This window comes from Chenopodium album, chromosome 17 (genome assembly GCF_948465745.1).
Source record: "Chenopodium album chromosome 17, dcCheAlbu1.1, whole genome shotgun sequence".
NCBI classification, from domain to species: Eukaryota; Viridiplantae; Streptophyta; class Magnoliopsida; order Caryophyllales; family Amaranthaceae; genus Chenopodium; species Chenopodium album.
In genome coordinates, this window is record NC_137850.1 from 47047611 (window position 1) to 47068327 (window position 20717).

A 20717-nucleotide genomic window follows, 5' to 3' on the forward strand; every position below is an offset into this window, starting at 1 on the left:
TTCAGACAAGTCTATAATAACAAAAAAGAGTCATATTTTTAGCATTAATTATTGACAACGAAGAAAACTGAAGAATTAAAAGAGGAAGAAAGAAATAATGTTATGGACGGCCTCCACGTAAAACCGTCCCAAAAAATAGAAGAAATTGATGGTTATGATTTATCGACAAATCAATGTTAGGTAGCTATTTATTTTCAAACAAAAAAAAGGGGTCCAACTAACATTATCATATCATCTTTTTTTTCTTTTCATTTTTGTAAAAAATAAAAATAATTATCATATAATCTTTGTTACTAGTAAAAGCTTAGCCTTTCCTACTACTGCTCACACACACACGTTTGCTTTCTCATGTGAATTGCAGCACTTCATTTGCTCTCCTCTCCTCTCCTCTTTCCAGGTATTCTTTTCTTTACTTATCTCTCGTAATTCAAAATACCTCAATGGATAATTGCCAAGTGGACGCGCTTATAGCATAAACCGAGTATTTAGTTAGACGATGATGATATTATTGCAAATTAGAACATCATGTGGTTAAGTTCTTATTTTTATTATACATGCAGGTATGCTATATCTATATCATTGTTACCAGTCTTATTACGGAATATAATTGTGAACGATTAGTGGTTTGTTTTTGGTCATGTGCTAACTTTTGATTTGGTAATTCTGAAAATAGAACTAAAAGTTGTTGATTAAATGAACGTATCATAGGGAATAGCTAAGGAAGTAGACCATTTTTACTTTTTAGGCACTAAGGCTAAGATAACTTTCACATTTGAAAAGTTTGTCAATCATCAATGAATATACCTTTATATGGAAACCTTAGCTTTATGCTTTTGATACTAGTTATAGTTACTAATTTACTATTGTATGTAGTTAATTCCTGATCGATTAGCTAAGGAATGCCTTTTGTTATCTGCTTCCAATAACTATCTACTACGTTTTCTATCTATAAAATCTTCGTGTCAATATCTTATGTTATGTTCATACTAGAATGGGGGAGTATATTCTTATTACAAAATAAGTACAAGTTTTAATTTCCCCGTCTTTAAATAAAAGTCTAAATAAGGGCTCGAAAATTGTTAAGCCTTACAAGAATTTTTCCGTTTCAGTCAGGGGAATACAATCATCTTCAAGTAGCTATACATGTTCAATTACTAAAAAAATGGAGGCATCAAGTAGCAATGGTATGACATCTAATAAGTGGATGGCATTTGATGCAAACAAGACCTCTAATAAGGTGTCCAAAAATACCGAGATAGTGAATGATGAAGCTGGTATGGCTGAGAGGGCAGCAGAATGGGGGCTAGCAGTGGTACCAGTAAACGGGGGAGAATCAGCCCCATCAACCTCGAATGTCGTGATTCGAATGTCAGGGGACAATAATCAAGGCAAAAACTCGTACGAGAAGGAGTCAAGGAGGATCTCAGAGGAGTCAAATAATTCTAACACATCAGAACATCTTCCTAGAGCGTCACAAGAGTTGAAGGATGCATTAGCTAATTTGCAGCAGACTTTTGTGGTTTCAGATGCTACTAAACCTGAATGTCCTATTATGTATGCTAGTAGTGGATTCTTCACTATGACTGGCTACTCTTCTAAGGAAGTTGTTGGACGCAATTGGTAAGCTTTTTTATGTGTATTTTCTTTTATTATGTACCACAATCTTATTCTTGTTTTAGTTTATTTGTTGAGTTTCTTTCCCTAGAGTAGAGGTAAATGTACATTAGGCGACAATGACCATGTCACAGCTTTCGCAAGTGTCATTCATAAGAATCATAACTATTTTTTCTCCCTAATCGCTCACTTTCTCTTTATTCATGATTTCAATCTCAGTCATTGTTATAATTAAAATTTACAAGTGTAAAAAAAAAAAGAAATAAAAAAATTGATATTCAGATAGTATATTAATATCTCCAGATTAGTAATTCCTTGTGAGAAGAATCTCCTAATGTTTTCTCTCTTCCTTAAACAAAAATAACAAAAATGTTACAAATGTGGTCAAAGAAAGGTGATACGTAAGATTAACAAGTCAAATCTATTTATTACAATTTTAAAATTACTTTTTTTTTTTTTACTTGAATTCCGATGTAAAAGTAACCAAATGTCTAATGTCGAAAATAATTAAATTTATACAAGTCATTTGTGTTTAAAATTGCATAAACCAACATTCAACTCAGACTCAATAGTGGGTGCCCTAATTCAATGACATTATTCATCTATTTTGAGCAAAATCAAATCAAATTAACCCGAACCAAAACTAATTCAAACTACGGAGTACCGAATATGATACACCTAAAACTAGCTTAAAGGGAAGGAGGATGAAAAATGCCCAATAAACTTAAATAAACCCCACAATACCCCCCAATATGACCGATGTGGGAGCATGAGGTGCGAGTCCTTTTTACTTTCCAATTGCCACTCCCACTCATACTCAAAGTGATCTCCTCCCAAAAACTTCCTGCAATTTTCATGGAAACACCAGTTAGTTTCCTTCCTTTAATTTTCCCTGCAATTTGCTCTCTTTCTCTCTCCTCCTGCTTAATAAACAAAGCTTTGAAGCTTCAACAATGGCGGTTAATTCATATATTATGTATTTGGTTGCAGCCGATTTTTGCAGGGGCCAGAAACAGACCAGAACGAGGTGGAGAAGATAAGACAGGCGGTCAAAAAGGGGACCAGTTATTGCGGCAGATTGTTGAATTACAAGAAGGATGGCACCCCTTTCTGGAACCTTCTTACCATTACCCCTATTCGAGATGATAAGGGTCGTGTCATCAAATTTATTGGGTACTTTCTCTCTTCTCTTCTTTCTCCCTCTAAATGTATTGGGTACATTCTAAAATTATTGGGTATATTCTGTCCTTTAATCTTAGATGTGGGTTGGAATTGGGGTTTGTCTAGGGTTCTTAATTTACAAGTGCCATTTGCTTTGATTAATGATTAGTTGTGAATTGTGCTATTATAATTGTTAGCAATGGTTTCCGTGCTTGGTTAATGCTTCTGGTTTGGTATCGGGTTATAAATGATGGTAATGAGAATGAATATGTATGAAATTTTGCAAGGAAAGTCTAATGTGGATGCCTATTATGATTATCGCTTGAGGGGTGGTATTACATGTTAATGGAAATATCAAGAAAAACACAAGTTTGAGATGGGATTGCATTATCATCTACGATGGACAATAGAATGATGATTTCCTTGCTGCATTATAGTTTTAATCCGTTCCCATTACCATACATTTGTTGCCACTTACCAAACAGGCTGGTAGTGGTACATTTGACGGAGATAATAAGATTGTGTATCAAACCTGAACAATGGGGTTTTACTTATGTGTTGTTATATGGTTGTGACTCGAGGCTCTCCCTGTTGATTTAATTTATCGATTCAAGTTGGGTTTATCATAAAGTATTGTCATTAAAGGCAATGCAGTTCAAGACTTGTCTTTGTGCTAGTTGGTTTGGTTAGTAAAAGGAATTCAATGTAATGTGCATTTGAGTTTAGGTGAATGTTCTACATGCATAAAGTGTAGTTATTGACAAAATGTCTGGTAAAGTAGAGGAGTTATTTTGTTTTGTATTGGTCACTTTTGTGGTTTTGAATGTTGGTAAAAGGATGGATTTTGGATGTTTGTTGAATGCGTAAACTATGAATTGACGTAAACATGCTAGCATATTGTTGCATACAAAAATACAGAAAAAAATAATTAATGTCTTAAAATAATTTAGGAGCATGGAAAAAGGAGTACAGATCAGAAATTTTTCTCACAAAAAAAAAGCAAAGAGAACTTTAATAAAATCATGTGTTTTGGGTGCATTTTCTGGCTTCATTTCCAACTTTCTAGATGTGCTACAGACTAGGAATATGTTCAAGTTAGTGGCAATTCCAAGAGGTACATTTTCTAATGTGGGCTGATGCCAAATACAATTTGTGACTTCACCTGAAATTCACTTTGTTGCAACAGAATGCAGGTTGAGGTCAGTAAATTCACCGAAGGAATAAATGACAAGGCATTACGTCCTAATGGCTTGCCAAAGTCACTAATTCGCTATGATGGTATGAATTTGTAGATCATTGTTGTTTTCCTTGTTCTTTTCTAATTTTGTACATGTCTTGTTATGCATGACAATTGACAAATTTTACTTTCAATTGCATCAGCTCGTCAGAAGGAAGCAGCATTGGGTTCCATAATAGAGGTTGTTCAAACTGTGAAGCAACCACGATCTCTTAGTGTGAGTAACATCAATGCTGAAAAACAGGAGGTTGCAGGGAAATTCAATCTCGATTATATGCTGCCAAAATCTGCAGAAATTGACAATGTGGGAACTCCTGGTAGGCTGTCAACCCCTGGTAGGGAGACTCCTAAACTTGACGCATCTAGTAAAGATTCTGACAAGAGCTCTAGAAAATCTGCGCGTATATCTTTATTGGGGTGAGTCTAATAACTTGAAATTCATTATGTTATAGGTCATTGTGTTATGGTAGAGTAGAAAATCTATGTGCTTGGAATTCTTCCTTCTTTTTGACATGTTTTTGGCTGTGCTGTTCTCTTTTACTTAGTTTCTATTTTAGTCTAGATTCAGCTTGCATGTTTTTATTTTGCTTGACAAAGTAGGATTCCCAGTTTAATTAGTATCCCTAGTTCAAGCAAATTCCTAGATGAACACTGTGCTTGTTCATTAGATTTTGACAATTTTGTTAAAACCAAAGATACTTATTGGAATCTGTGCTCATCTTGCTGGTTGTGATTGTCGAGAACCCTTAATCATGCGATAGTGTTGACCTATCTATATTACTTCTTTGTTTCTCTACTTAGATCCACATCACTATAAAAAAAATTGCTTCACAAAACTCTTGCTTGTCTGCAGTTTTAAAGGGAGGTCCTCTGCAAAGCATGAACGACAACCAAGTCTTGAGCCAGAATTTCTTATACCGAAAGACATAGATCGTCCTGACAGCTGGGAGCGTGCAGAAAGAGAAAGAGACGTACGACAAGGAATTGATTTAGCAACAACATTAGAGCGTATTGAGAAGAATTTTGTGATTACTGATCCCAGGCTTCCAGATAATCCAATTGTATGTTTATTGTTGCAGAAGAAATTTCTAGCTGTTGATTAGTTTATCCACTTAACCTATAAGTTACGATACTTCTAATCCTTATCTTGGAGTTCCTAAATCCTAAGCCTCCAGATATTAAGCTATTTTATCTTTAAGTAAAAATTGAGGCTGCTTAGCTTTCCAGAAACTGACACGAGCTCACTGCTTCATTTTGCAGATTTTTGCATCTGATAGCTTTCTTGAATTGACAGAGTTTACACGAGAGGAAATTTTGGGAAGAAACTGTAGGTATGAATTATTCATATCCTATTTATGATCTTTCCTCATCTATGAGGAGGTTATCGCTGGGAATTGCATGTACTGTTGGCTCTTTATGGTTAAAGACTTCTTCGTATAACCACTTAAGTCTCTTAAACTGATAGTGGCTGCCTTGTACTTACTTGTGTGGTAATCGCTGGTTTCACTGCTATGAACCTGAAACATGTGACTATAAATCTTACTCAGTACTAGGGATTGGCATATCAATATCAGTGTATTTGTATTAAGAATCCCTATAGCAAATCAACTTGAGCAGTGAGGCACATGTTTATCCCTATGTTTAATCATAACCAACACTATGGATCATAAACAGGTTAGCCACATGATTGTGTCAATGCTTGTAAATGCAGAATTATTATGTATTATCAACATTTTTTTATTTAGGGCACTAATGCACGTGGAGCTATAAATAAGTCTAGTGTGAACTTCATCCAGTGCATTTGCAGTTCAGTAAACTATTTAAGCTTGAAATTAGTGTTGATGCGTGTTACAGTATCTTAATTTGAATGCTCATCAGTGAGCTTGAACTTGATGTAATGTTTTTTTTGTACATTGAATACATTCCAGTTTGCCATTTTTCTTGTCTCTAACATGAATATGTTTCACATTTTAGTGCGAGTACTTACTGATTGTTTGCCTTGTAGTGTCTAATCTTAAGTGTTAAGGAAGTTAGAGTTCAAAACTTTTATTTATATCTGATTTAGTGCAGGCTATTCTCTGCCTTGTTATTTTCAACTAATATTGCTTCCATCTATGTCTTCATCAAACTTGTAGATTTCTTCAGGGACCAGAGACAGATCAGGCCACTGTCCAAAAAATAAGAGATGCTATCAAGGAGCAGCGGGATATCACTGTTCAATTAATAAATTACACTAAAAGTGGTAAGCATATAGCTTTGATACGTAAACAGCTGGAAACATATTAGATAAAAACTGTTATGAGCATTGATTGACAATCTACTACTGTTTGGATTGAGCTTGAATTTCTCATTTTTTTGGCTAGTTAACTGTATGACTTGCGGTTTTCAGGGAAGAAGTTTTGGAACTTGTTCCATTTGCAACCCATGAGAGATCAGAAGGTATACAAGATTAGTATTTGACACATTAAATCAAGTTATGGCTTAAAACAAACCCAAAGCTGTCAGATGCATTTGGATATGGGAGTTAGTGTTGCAACATAAATCTATTCCTCAATTTCATTGTTTTATGTTCTCTTGTATTTCTGTCTAGGGGGAGTTGCAATACTTTATAGGAGTGCAATTAGATGGAAGTGATCATGTTGAACCATTACGTAACCGACTGTCAGAGAGAACAGAACAACAAAGTGCTAAAGTGGTATGTTATTTGGTCTAACACTCTATATCTTGTAATCTCACTAGAATTACAGAACTCATTTCAACCCTCCCTCCCCCACTCAACGTCCAGGCATGATATGAAATCAATACTTGACACTTAAATTCTTTAGCCCTGCACCCTTCATCTTGAATTTGAATTTTTCCATGTTACACTTCTGGATCTAAGCCAGAGTTTAATACTCACATCCATGTCCAAGCATGTTATCATTTTGGTATTGTAAAAATATAAGCTGCAGCTTCACTGAACTGTGGTATTTAATTGAAATTTAGTTTGGCATTTTAATGGTTACATACTAATTTAGCACACATTGGGCTCATCAGTTATTAGAAAAAGCTATATATAGGCTGGCTAACTGTTAAGTACTTACTGATGATCTACATGTGTGTGTGTGTGTATACTCCCTCCCCCCCCCCCCCCCCCCCCCCAACACACACACACAAACTATGCATACTTGTAATTGACATCATTTATTAAAAATTGAGTATTGTTGTAACTGAAATTTTATTGTGAGTATTGTGCATATTCTTCTGTTTCACAATGATTCTTTCTAGGTCATTCATGTTTAATTTGTGATTCTGTACATCTGTAGTCATGTTTGGGATCCTGATGAAGTATTTGGCCTCTCTCTCTTGTTTTTGTGTTTTGTTAGAATATTTTGGCAATTATACATGTAGTTTGGCTGGTATGTTGTCAGTTTACTAACAATTTTCATAATTCTCTGTTTCAAATAGCTGAAATTTCCTTATTTTTCTGTCTTTTATTTTTTTATTGCGACAACATTTGAGAGCCTCGGTTTTTTCTTTCCCATTCTACTTTCAGGTCAAAGCTACTGCAGAAAATGTTGATGAAGCTGTTCGAGAACTTCCCGATGCCAATTTGGTAAGGTACCTTTCTTGTACTGCATTTTAGGATTATGGACTCCTAGCTTATCTGATCATAGTCATATTTTTGGCATTTAGCTTTCTAACAAGTTACTTTAGACAAACAATAATACCTGTAAATTAACTTAACACATCCCTATCACGCTTATTTTAACATTTCTGTACTATTTATCCTTTTCATTTCCAACAGTTTCACGTAATTTTTGTTTTCCTTCATTTTCTACTTTCATTTTTTATTTATTTAACTTTAACAAAATATCTTAGTCTTCATGTCAATCCAAAGTACAAAGTTAATTATGAGGCAAACAAAGTAGTTTCACCAATTCCTAGCTAGTTATCTCTGTGAGCATATCAATCCAAAGTACAAAGTTAATTATGAGGCAAACAAAGTAGTTTCACCAATTCCTAGCTAGTTATCTCTGTGAGCATCACCAATACCCGGATAAAGAAATTATCTGGCTGCATAATTTAGAATTTATGTTGACTTGTTGCTGAAGCAGCCTTTTGATATTACTTATTTTCCAGAGGCCAGAAGACCTGTGGGCAATTCATTCTGAACCTGTTTACCCAAAGCCCCATAAGAAGGGCTCCGCCACTTGGGATGCAATCCAAAAGGTTTGATAGGGTCATACATATGTTGTCATGTTTGGTCAAAAAAAAAATTTGTTCTGTTTTAACTGGTATCCTCTAAAATATTTTAGTTACTAAGGCTTTGTGCTGAATCTCTTTGGCATTTTAGATTACTGCTGGTGGTGAAAAAATTGGTTTGGATCATTTTAAGCCCATAAAACCATTGGGTTGTGGTGATACTGGAAGGTACTGCTGCTTTAATTTTTATAATGCTTCCTCCACCCCTGTACTATTGGCAGTAGTAGGCTCCTTGTAATAGTTTTGCTTTTGTTCAAATTGATGTGAGTACTGGTTTAATTATCTCTTTTGCGACATTGAGCAGAAACAGGTGTTTGATGTGTTTACACTTGCTTGCATTTTGCATGTAGGAAACTGCTAGAGTGCTTGGCTCGTATCTTAATTTCCACATAGTTTTAAATTAACAAATTCTTTGATGGGAGAATCCATTAACGACTGCCTTCATGTAGCACTTTTGGCAAGTTCGTCCTACAATTTTTTTAAAAAAATATTAAAACTTTATATGAACATGTTTACACTACCTTCAGATAGATCAAATTAGCCCTCATTGATGAAATTTGACTCTGTCTTGACCAAAGAGGGTAACAAGCATCACCATTTTGCCTGTGAATGACAAAATGATGACCAATTAGAGGTCATATCAGGTATTGTACATAACATCTCAAGGAAACTTTTGAAAACATAAAATTCACACCTTGATTGGATCAAATCATCACAATTTGGTTGCAAAAACCAACTTTAGTTCCTACATTCCAAGAGTCAAATTTTAGCAAACTACTCAATTTGGTACTTTCTGGAAGAGGAACTTACCCCATGCAGTCATGCTATTGTGCTACCATTTTTACTATTTGGTCATGTTCTTGAATCAGTTCACTCATTCTGCTATATACTCTATACATTTTTGTTTCACCATTACTTGACTAGTTGACTGGCAAATAATCTTTTTCAAATATAAAAATTTGTTGCTCTGTTGCTTCTATATTTTGTTTATTGTACTACCTCCGTTACATATTAGTTGCAACTTTGAGCTTGACACGAATTTTAAGACAAAATTTCATAATGGTAGATTAATGAAATAAAGAATGGGTAATTAAGTAAGGTAGGAGAGAGAAAGTGAAGGTAATTAATAAATTACCAACCACCATCAACAGCACCCACCCCACCACCGTCAAACAACAACAACAGTCCCATCACCGTCGACCAACAATAGCAGTCCCACCACTGTTGGCCAACAGCAACAGTCCTACCACCGTCGGCCAACAGTAGTTATCCCGAAGTCACCCACCTCGCACCTTGAAACCACCCCATCTTAACCCAAACCACCCTGAAACCACCATATCTCAATCTGAACCATCCTGAATCCACCCCATCTCAACCCAAACCATCTTGAAACCACTCGCTCTCCACCTGAACAACCCCGAAATCACCCTCTCTTAGCGCAAACAACCCCGAACCACTCCATCTTGGCTCGAACCACCATAACTACCCGGAACAACCACCCTCACTCACCCCCAAAACCACTCACATTCAACCTAAATCGGCCCAAAACTCACCCTAAACCACACCTACACCACCCGCACTCACCCTAATTTACCCATAAACCGCCTCGATCCACCCCAAACTAGCCCACCCACCCCCTTAAACTATCAGATCTGAATGAACTTTTATCAAAAAAAAAAAAAAAAAAAAGGAACACAAGAGGAGGAGGAGGAGGAGGCGACTTTGACGGTGGTGATGAGCTTCGACGACGTTGAAGTTAGTGTTTGATCTGGAAACGATGACGTTGAAGGTAGTGGTTGATTTGGAAACGGCGACCGTAAAGGTGGTGGTGGGTGTCTGATTTTTCGTAGGAGATGAAATGGGAAATAATGATTTTTGATGATTGTTGATTTAATTGGGTGACATTATTATGTTAAATAAGTTATATTAGGAATTTAATGAAATCTGATTTGGGTAGCTAATTGTGGTTTTGAACTCTTTAGTAAGGGTATATTCGTACTTTTATTGAAAAAAAACTTACTAAAAAGGGAAAAAAATGGAAAGTTGCAACTAATGTGTAGCACCCCTAAATGGCAAAAGTTGCAACTAATATGTAACGGAGGTAGTAATTACTGTCAGATCCCGTTCTTCCTAGCATGCTAATAGAATTATATGCCAATTAGTTTACTGTCTTCATTATTTTTTTTTTAACTTGCTGCAGTGTTCATTTGGTGGAGCTGAAAGGTTCAGGAGAACTCTTTGCAATGAAGGCAATGGATAAAGCTGTGATGCTGAACCGTAATAAGGTGAATCATTTATAACATGATTGTTTTGGCTAATTTTATCATTTTTATATTTAATTAAATGCAATTGCAATATCTTGTGCTCATGTCACATTACCTGGCTGCAAATTAGCTGTTTCTTTCTAACCTGATATTGTTAACCTGTTTGGTTGTTTTTTTGGAAATTTGGGGTCTGGGTCCTGTTCTTGCGCTTTGACATGTATCTTTTGCTCTGATTTGATCCATACATGTGTTTTTTGGGTCCACTTTTCTCTTTTTGTTTCTGTCTTGTATTTCAAATATCAAGTGAAGCTGCATTATTAAAAAAAAAATAATAATAATAACCTAATATTGATAGTATTCTAGATTTCATAATTACTTCTCAGTTTTCTATTTTCTCGCGGGCATTTAGCATTGCATGAAAAATCAACCTTGTATTGATAGTATTTTAGACTTCATAATTACTACTCAATTTTCCTCTTTCTCGTGGGCATTTTGCATTGCATATTAATTTTGTAGCACTCTGCCTTTGAATTAAGAGGAATATTTTTTAATTTTAGAAAAGTGTGCTTCTTTCTGGTATGTTGCACCTTATGAACAATGAGAATGTGATCCCTTCCATGAAGTTGGGAAGCCTTCAGAAAAGCTTTTGTAGCAACTTGGTCAAGAAAAATGTACAAGTCTTTGAGTTCCTGTATTTAATTGACTGTATGTGATGCCTGAACTGGTTTAGGAGATTCCCTTTTCTTGTTTCCACTGTGTTAGGATAGATATCTAGACATGTTGGTTGAATAAATTTTACGCTGTTATAACACATCTACTATACCTGTGAAGAGGATCTGAAATACTTGCTATTTGATTACAGGTGCATCGTGCTTGTGTTGAAAGGGAAATAATTTCTATGCTGGATCATCCTTTCCTTCCTACACTATATGCTTCTTTTCAGGTCTTGATATACTTGCCTCTATATTACTTTTTTTTTCTTCCTTCACTAGCTTCTCAGTACATAGGTCTTCATCCTATTCTCCAGACTTGCATTATACAAAAAATTTACTATGATATACCAAACTTGTTTCCTAGGTCTGAAAATGCATGTTTCTTGAGCATCTCCTGCTTCCTGAAGCTCGTATTTACTATGCTTTTTAAAAATGTTTACTAATAGTTTGTATATAGAGCTCACTGTTTCCATATACTGTAACTTGTCAATAAACCTCTTGGATCCATTTAGTTCCTGATTATATGTTATCCAAATCTTAAATTATGATGCCCATGTCTCAGACTTGAAAACAGAAAATGTTAAAGCTCGACGCTATATGGAATCTCAATGACTTCCTATGTTCCCTACTGCATTTTGTGTTTGGATTTTTGCTGTTTCTACTGGATTCAATGGAAGGTGATTTATTAATTATATTTGTAACAAGTGAAAGCTGGAAAGTTATTTTAATTTTAGCAAATTTTACCGTATCCATTTTGTATCTCTTTATTCTACCAAGTACTGAAATTTCCACTGAAATTTGATATTAGTTATTTAGTAGCCTCTATCAAACTGCATATTCTTGACTATTTTAAGCTTTGAAGTGGATGTACTAGACAATAATTTTATGTTATGCCATGAGTAAAGCTAGAATGTTCATGTTGCACTTGCATTATTGGAAGAGATGGAATTACCATGACAACCAATTGGTAGTTAGATACTTAGATGGTCATCATTGAAATCAGGCTGACCTGAGGGCTGGAAGTTGCTTGTATATATGTATATAAATAAAGCTGTTGCTTTCTTTGTGAAACTATGAACTGTATAATTTACTAATCTATACCTAACTCCTGAATCTTCATTTTATTAGTTTTCTCAGTAGTTATCTTCTCAATGGTGTTTGTTTCACTAACGTATTTTTTTTTTCTCAGACTTCTACACATGTTTGTCTGATAACCGACTTCTGCCCTGGAGGAGAGCTTTTTGCTTTGCTTGACTTGCAGCCATTGAAAATTTTCAAGGAGGATTCAGCTAGGTGCGTTGGTGGCTCCAACACATTATGTTTTCTTGCTTAATTTACTCATCATTGTCTCTGTCTTGTACCCTGTATCATTGTATAAGGGAACCCACCATTTGTTTCTTGTGGTTACTAAATGTATCTGTATCATCATGGTTTTTAAACTAGGTGCTTCAGCCTCTTGCTTTGTCAAAAATGTCATTAGACCAAATTTCTTTCTTTGCAAAAACTCGCTCACAATCTGTTTGATCACTTGGTGCAACCATGGCTTTATTTACTTAAAACTAAAATTACATTTTGAGTCACAATCTTTGTAATTTTATTTGTCTGTGTTGATTCTGCTATTGACTTTTGACTGATGCCTAATCTTCAGGTTCTACGCAGCTGAGGTTGTAATTGGACTGGAGTATCTTCATTGTTTAGGTACTTTTGACAATTTGCAATATTGTTTTTGTACTCATTGGATAGAGTTTAGCTATTGTGTTAGGGGTTTTCTTTTTCAGAATATATTAAGAATACTTCTTGAATTTTTTTTTTTCCCCATGATGATTACTTCTTGAATATAGTTGAACATAAATTAATTATGCTATAAAGCATCAGAGAAAATGAAAAATATTCCAATTACAAGAAAATTCTCCTGTTTCCAAAGTGAACCCTTATTCTTCCTATATGACTTTCTTTAAAGATGTGTAATTTTTTTTAAAGTGTATACATAATTGTGCTAGGTTTTGTGGTTCCCTTTTGCTTCAAGCAATGGACAATGCAATGGTCACAATACATTCTACATATGAAAGTGCATGTAGTTATTGACTTTCCATATGCATCTTTTTATTGATCCATGACAAACTCACGCGTCTGTTTTTAGTATGTATAATAGTTATAATAAACCTCTCTGGTTTTCAAATTAGCGGATTGGTGCTATATCTTTTATCTTAGTATTGGCAATGATGTCTGTCCTAGAGTACACATATATATTCCACTTAGTTGGATCATATCCTATCCTTTGATAATCTTCCTTTGTGCCTAACTAGTTGACTATCATGACCGACAATCTGGAGATTTTCGATTTCAGATAAGAATTAAGATGCCAATGACGTAGTGTAGTGCCAATTACGTAGTGTAGTGGATGTGTGTTTATTTTTTTTCCTTCGCATGATAAGATGAATCTCACAATTTGTATCTGGTTGCTACATATGGCTGAATTTCTTATGTCATATTGTCCTTTTATTATTCATTGTTTCTAACTAGTTTTTACATTGATGTGGAGTAGGTATCATATATCGTGACCTGAAGCCTGAGAATATACTACTGCAGAAGAATGGGCATCTTGTTTTAACGGACTTTGACCTCTCATTCTTGACAGCCTGCAGACCTCATGTATGTGTGGACATAGATCAGTTGAATTATTATTAATGTCATCACTTAAGCTATTTCTCATATTGTGTGAACCTTTTTCTTTTTTTAATCTTGGCAGATAATAAAGCCTCCACAACCAAAGAAAAGAAGATCCCGAAGTCAACCACCGCCGACTTTTGTAGCAGAGCCAGCTACCCAATCTAATTCTTTTGTCGGAACTGAGGAGTACATTGCTCCTGTATGTTTTATTCTTTTCTGTTAACTTTTATATGTTTTAATTTCAACAAGTATTCCTCATATAACCTGATTATTGCATTTTAGAGCTTGTCTAGCACTCTAACAGTAACTGCTTGACTTTGTTACCAAAACCTGATAAAATTATTGACTATATACCTGTTTTCCTAAATTATTTTTCCTAACAATCTATGAAGTAACTGTGTCCCTAATCCCTATTTATGCTATGTAATTTGCTCAATTACATTAATTTTCTTGAATTATCAAGTATACATGCTGTCTAAGTTTTAAGTGTATATAATTGTATCAGTATGTCTCGTAGGTCTCTAAGTCTTCTAATAGGCAATTACCTTGCTTCTTCATATTGGAGCTCTTACATGTCTTTGTATTTTAGGAAGTTATTACTGGTGCAAGCCATACTAGTGCTATTGATTGGTGGGCTCTAGGTGAGTATATTCAACTCTAATATTTTTGTTTAATATATCACTTATTTCTTATGTGGACACACGAAGCTTTCTTGAGGAGTTCTGAAAATGCAATTTTTAGTCTCTCTTCCAATATTTTTTTTTTGTTAATTTTTTAATATTTTGTTTGAGGAGGGGGCGGGGTTGAAGTGACTCTCACATGGTAGAGGTCCATTGTTTCACATACCTTTGTTATTTCTTACCTGATGTATCACAAGAGAATATCAGCAGGCTTGTGAATAAATGGAGCTTAAGCTTTTTCCTCTTATCCCCAGGAATTTTGTTGTATGAGATGCTTTATGGACGTACACCTTTCCGGGGTAAGAACAGACAAAAGACATTTGCAAACATCATGCACAAAGACCTCACATTTCCAAGCAGCATTCCGGTAAAAATTCCTGTTCTTGAATATTATGTGTGTATGTATTTTACCTCTGTCTTTCTATTGATACAATTTTTGAAAGATCTATTTTGAAATACGCATTGATACAATTATAACAAGACCTCTTAAGATAGTGTTTTATTTTATAATAGTATAAAATTACAGTCAAGTTAAACTTTGATCTTCAAAAGGAAGATGCTAACTTGTTTTAGGAATGGAGTATTGTGCAATAATGTAGTATTTGCTGTATTGTCCTCGACTATCATTTGTTTGGTCAAAAATCTGACAACGTGGGTGTAGCCTAGCACCATAGCAGAAACTCAGGTTTTATATTGTACTACTTATATGGTATATAGTAGGTGAAAGCTGCTGCAACCTCTTGCTAATGCAGTAATTAGTGCTGAGAGGCCCTGTGAGCTTGTTTGAGCTGACATAGACTATCATTTTTTTCATAGAATGGCCATGGTGATTAAAATTTTAAAGTGAGGTCTCTGATACTCAAATTAAATTATTAAAATAATTACAGCAACTTGGACATTCATTTGATAACATGGGCAGGCTTTTTTTTATAACTCCCCCCTTGCTTTAACATCCCAGGAGAACAACTTGAAGAGAATTCACATTTTAAGATACGTACCTTTAGTTTAAATGATACTCAAGCTCTTTTCTGGTGCTCTTTCACCTATGGTTTGATTAACCATCATATATTTGCTTAATTTGAAACTTAGACAAATTTGAATGGGGTGTTGCTTTGCATCTATTGCCCTCTGTGAGGAATTGATGCTCATTGCAGATAACATGTGTAACTGGATATTGCAGGTGAGTCTTGCAGCAAGACAGTTAATTTATGCGCTATTAAGCAGAGATCCTGCTACGAGATTGGGATCTCAAGAAGGTGCCAGTGAAATAAAAGAGCATCCTTTTTTCCGTGAAATAAACTGGCCTCTGATTCGTTGCATGGTAAACATTTCTCTCATCACTTTCTACTTTCTGCAAAAGTTTTATAGCTTGTCTCTCTTTAACTATGGAAAAGAGGTGGTGATAACATTTCATGTATTGCTTACAGGACCCACCGACCCTGGAGGTGCCTCTTCAATTGATTAAAAGAGATCCAGGTGCGAAGGAAGTCAGATGGGATGACGATGGAGTTCTTGCTTCTCCTATGGACTTGTTCTAAAAGGTCTCCTTTTTTTTTGGGTGAAGTAATAACCATACTAAAATTACACCATTCGACATTTCTGTAATTGCTCATTTAACAGCTTGTTCAATATTTTAGTTGATGTGTTTCCAACATGTATACAGGATTATCAGTTGGCAGAAACCAAATTATAAACTTCAATGCATAACTGAGAGGCTCATCACTGGAGAAGATATCTTGTGATTCAATAATTTTTGTGATTTGTACATAGAGGATAATAGGAAGAGGTACATAATAGCGCGAGGTAGGATATTTTTAGTGTTGCTTTTATGTCTAGTGAACGACTGTATGATGCTTTTGTATATTCTAAAATCTAACATTGTAATTTTTTGGAAACTCAAAGAGCTCCTCTTCCATGCATGTAAGCTTACGATAGATGAGAGTTTGTTTAGCTGAATAAGCTTGCCTTAACTTTTGTCTATGAACAACATAAGCTTGCTTTGCTTAAGCAGAATCTGATCTCTCCATTTTAGAATTCGTGTTTTCAAGACAACAAATAAAACACGATAAATATTTTTAATAAAGTTATAATGCACCACTTATGTTAGTAAGACTGGTGACAAAATAAACAAAATTAGAAAAGTAAATACTTATGGGATTTTGCAATCGTTTGCATAGTACTCCATAGTAAACTTCACACCAACATAGGCCAGAAACAATACTCTCACAGCGGTAAGTCCAAAGATAAGAAGAGATAACTACGTAGCATAAAATTGAGATCGAGAAGTCTGCAATACATTATAGATGATAAATTGCGCACAAAAAATTGCAACAAAATTCAGTATAATACTTCTATTATTGCAGGCATATGTAACAATACAGTAACAAAACACCTGTAAAAGAACATTTAAAACAGTAACAAAATACAATGGATACAAATTTAATAACGAGAACCATCTAGACAGTGTAGTACTTGTGGAAACTGCAACAATACACTATAAGGAGAATAAAGATATTTTCATTAAAAAAAAAATTGATTACAACTTCACTAGAATTTGGCCAGGAATAGAGGTGATCATCGAATATGAAACTCAGCTGGTGACAGCAGCCTACTTTGTGGCCTGTGCAATTATATTACTGATAGAGCTTTCTTGCTCTTTTGCAGCCTCGACCAGTGAATCCTACAAAACCATATCCTCAATGTTAGCTGACACATACAGCAATTGAGTACATACAACATTCAAGTAGGTATTGCACCTGTGCAGCAATCAGGCGGGCAACTGTTTTCTTGCTCGATTCTTGCAACTCACCAGCAATCAAAATCTCGTCAAGTATATAATATGCCTATCATAACCATACCAGACAACATATCAGAAAGAAAATTCTAACAGAAAAGATTGTGAAATGTCATATTGCGCAAGGCATACTCTTACCTTGTGAAAGTTGAAGATCAAATCCAATTCACAGACCTGCAAAGGAGTTTAATTCTTCTTTAGACATAGAACTCGTAACAAAATGAGAAAAGAAACCACCAGCGGGCTACTAACAGTTAAGGCATATAACTCACACTTCCAAAATAGCGGTCCAGAATCTCAACAAAGTGATGGATAATTTCAAGAACCTCTAGTTCGTTGTCATTCTGATCAATGCACATGCAGAAATACAAACTTGCATACCTGCATGGATTATCAATGTAAGAAAACATGAGTCCAGAATCGGTTATGAGGCTCAGAAATAAGAAAAAATTCATCAAAAATAGCATAAACAATATCAAACCAGAATGAGGTTCAAAATAAGAAGATTCATCAGAAGCAGAATTATTTTTTGTAAAAAAAAAATCTTGTCACATAAAATGGCATAATGCCAAGGGTGGGCAGATATCGAGCAACTTTTGAAAATCCAAACATTAAATGTCTTCGCAAGAAAGTAGGTGTGGCAGACATTGCAGATAAATTAAGGGAAAACCGTCTGCGTTGGTTTGGACATGTAAGACGGAGACCCGAGGGTGCACCGGTGCGAAGAGTGGAAGAGTGGGACCATGGAGGGATTAAACGAGGAAGAGGGAGACCAAAAATGACTTGGTTGGAAGGAGTGAGGAAGGATATGAAGTGCATGGATTTACGTGAGGATGAAGTTTTGGATCGTAAGGGATGGAGGAGAAAGATTTATGTTGATGACTACACGGAATAATCAAATTTGGTTCATGTTAGCCGACCCCACCTTCGGGATTAAGGCTTTGGTTGATTGATTGATTGATCAGAAGCAGAATTATTTTTTGTAAAAAAAAAAATCTTGTCACATAAAATGGCATAATGCCAAGGGTGGGTAGATATCGAGCAACTTTTTGAAAATCCAAACATTAAATGTCTTCATTTTGAGATCAAGAGAACTGTATGGTACATGAAATCTTGTATGATAAGATGCAACAACTCGACGATATAAAACACATAAGCTTATTCATCAACTACAGCAGAAAATTTACTTCCTCTGTTTCTTTTTAGTTGCAATACTTTCCTATTTCGGAAATTGTTAATTACTTGCAAGTTGCAACACTTTTCATTTTTTGACATTTCTCTCTCTATCTCTCTCCTGCCTACATAGGTCCCTTTTATTTTTCTCTCTATCTCTCTCATCTTCAAAAAATGCCTAGGAGACCGTGAATAAAAGTGTTGCAACTAAAAAAAAAACTGAGGAAGTATTAAAAATGCGTAAGCAAACGGATGGAAGATACTACAATTTGCAAAGATGGAGGTATTTTCACAAAGCAGCAGCCAAATTCTTAGAAATATAGCATAAAAGGCTGCTGGAGCCATTAAAAAATACTCCGTAAAAGAAAAGGTCGCTGACAGTAGTATCCTACTAAATTCTAAAAAGCTCTTCAATTCACATAATAGTGTGAGGAAAAGGCCACTACAGCCAAAATACAAACCTGTCCCTTCAGCAAGCTCTGAATTCCTAGTCACCTTACAATAAATTAGTAGAGCAGTAGCAATTTGAGTAGAAGAAAGAAAGGGGGGACTTGTCTTTTATATTATGACTCAAGAGAGCTTGATAAGGTATTGAAGGCTTTTAGATAAGGCAGAGAATTTCAAATGACTCTTAACAAGGACGAATCCCCAAGAGATAATGTGCAAGAAACTGCTTAAACAAAGGCATCAAATGGCAGGATTGGCAGGGCTGAAAAAATTCAGTTCAGAATGAAAAGTTAGCATATCTTTGACCCTGATCTCCTGGCCAACATGGTAGAACAGATCCTTCTTGTTGAAAGAAGAAGTAAATAACTAAGTCCCAAATAATTAGAGGACATACTCACTGCTTCACCTATTTTCATAGGCCAAATGGTTATTCTTGGTTCTAAAATTCTAATTACTTATGCCAGTCAAATTTACAGATGACTGATTCCTACACCCTTTTATAACTCTCCACCAAGAACAACTCTATGACTCTTAAGCAACCATAATATGGTTATATCGTATAAAAGATTGCCAAGTATGATTAATTTCAGCATGTTGCATGTCAGGACTCAGTAGTAATATCTGCCAAGCATAATTAATCAATTGATTTTGGTAATACTGCGAATGAATCTCACCAGGTGACGTTGCATTTATAAATTTTAGCATAGAAAACATCATAACTAGATCAAAACTGAACCCACATTTAGCATAAATTATTGAATAGTACACCACATGGCATGATCATTTCAATGAAAGCAAGGCCAAACCTAAACAAAAACAATACCTTCTGTAAACGACCTTTAAACCTTTCCAATCTACAAAGTTACAGAGCTTCGGACCCCGAGAGAGAACCAATCCACTCAGTTCGCGAACAATCTTCAAAAAAAAAATGCAATTTCTCGTCAAAAAAACAAATAAATGAAACTAAATTATGCAAAAAAACTAGTATAACCACCAAAATTATTGAAATTTCACCTTTGTTCTTTCCTTCTGAGCATAAGGTGAATACCATTTCGTCAACCTCACTTTCCCTTGTCGATTAATAAGAACCACGAACTGAATCTGGAAATCACATTTCATTATTTCAACATTTCATATTAAACCAATACTATATACCCAATTTTTTGCACAATGTATCAATCAATTAATCTCATATCCGTAAAATTAGGTTGAAATCTATCAATTACGAGTCAAAAATCAGCATTTTTCCATCAAAACAACTACATTAAACAATGTGATGATAACAATCCCGCAAAATTGACGAACATGATCAGGATCAAAAGTAAATCGCGAAATTAGGGCAAAATAACTACTATCATTGATCACAATTCGACAAAATTACAGCACAATTGAGCAATCTTTCAATGAGGAAGCATGAAAAACAACAGAAAATACCCCAATTAGAAGATCAAAATAGTTTCTAAGTTTCGATTCTATAAATCAAGCACAGAGAATTAGATCGAATAAATCGATTCAAAAGTATAAAAATCGCTCGAAAAAGAATGAGAGAAGAAGAACAAGTACCATTGTTCCAGATGATGGATGGAAGCAGCGGTTGAAAGAGGAAGAAGAGGAGAGAGAAGCTAGTGTTCTGAGCTTCAGAGGTGGCAAATGTGCAGTCGGGTCATAAATCTGATCTTTCTCAATTCAATTGAATTGGGGTTCTAAAGTTATTAGTGA

At 35.1% G+C, this 20717-nt stretch overlaps 2 protein-coding genes across 4 annotated transcripts; one reads left to right on the forward strand and one right to left on the reverse strand.

Annotated features, from left to right (window-relative positions):
- The first annotated feature begins 265 nt into the window (after positions 1–265).
- On the forward strand, positions 266–16503 carry LOC145589949 (phototropin-2-like). Of its 3 annotated transcripts, none has more exons than XM_081646665.1 (24): positions 266–397; positions 1110–1620; positions 2605–2787; positions 3962–4053; positions 4156–4429; positions 4866–5073; positions 5273–5343; positions 6148–6254; positions 6402–6451; positions 6603–6707; positions 7548–7607; positions 8135–8224; positions 8349–8425; positions 10458–10542; positions 11384–11464; positions 12424–12527; positions 12883–12932; positions 13780–13886; positions 13984–14103; positions 14494–14545; positions 14839–14951; positions 15765–15905; positions 16012–16147; positions 16248–16503. In XM_081646665.1, exons 2-23 carry the CDS (start codon positions 1163–1165, stop codon positions 16120–16122), a joined length of 2739 nt encoding a protein of 912 aa, XP_081502791.1. In that variant the 5' UTR covers positions 266–397; positions 1110–1162; the 3' UTR covers positions 16123–16147; positions 16248–16503. The 3 variants fall into 3 exon arrangements, with proteins under 3 accessions (XP_081502791.1, XP_081502790.1, XP_081502792.1); XM_081646664.1 differs by having other exon boundaries at positions 16012–16125; XM_081646666.1 differs by lacking the exons at positions 14494–14545; positions 16012–16147; positions 16248–16503.
- Positions 16504–16909: 406 nt separating this feature from the next.
- Positions 16910–20717, reverse strand: LOC145589950 (AP-1 complex subunit sigma-2). The gene is made up of 7 exons (XM_081646667.1): positions 20562–20717; positions 20013–20099; positions 19822–19913; positions 17651–17759; positions 17517–17552; positions 17341–17427; positions 16910–17264 (listed from the first exon to the last, which is right to left on the reverse strand). Exons 1-7 carry the CDS (start codon positions 20562–20564, stop codon positions 17193–17195), a joined length of 486 nt encoding a protein of 161 aa, XP_081502793.1. The 5' UTR covers positions 20565–20717; the 3' UTR covers positions 16910–17192.

What these genes read in the sequence shown, in the direction of transcription:
- LOC145589949 (XM_081646665.1), top strand. Translation starts at nt 1,163, where the DNA reads ATGGAGGCATCAAGTAGCAATGGTATGACATCTAATAAGTGGATGGCA. An exon ending in GGCTTCCAGATAATCCAATT is followed by an intron (nt 5,074 to 5,272) that starts GTATGTTTATTG and finishes TTCATTTTGCAG; the next exon opens with ATTTTTGCATCTGATAGCTT. An exon ending in ATTTTGGGAAGAAACTGTAG is followed by an intron (nt 5,344 to 6,147) that starts GTATGAATTATT and finishes TCAAACTTGTAG; the next exon opens with ATTTCTTCAGGGACCAGAGA.
- LOC145589950 (XM_081646667.1), bottom strand. An exon ending in TTAAAGGTCGTTTACAGAAG is followed by an intron (nt 17,760 to 19,821) that starts GTATTGTTTTTG and finishes TAATCCATGCAG; the next exon opens with GTATGCAAGTTTGTATTTCT. An exon ending in CCCGCCTGATTGCTGCACAG is followed by an intron (nt 17,265 to 17,340) that starts GTGCAATACCTA and finishes ATGGTTTTGTAG; the next exon opens with GATTCACTGGTCGAGGCTGC.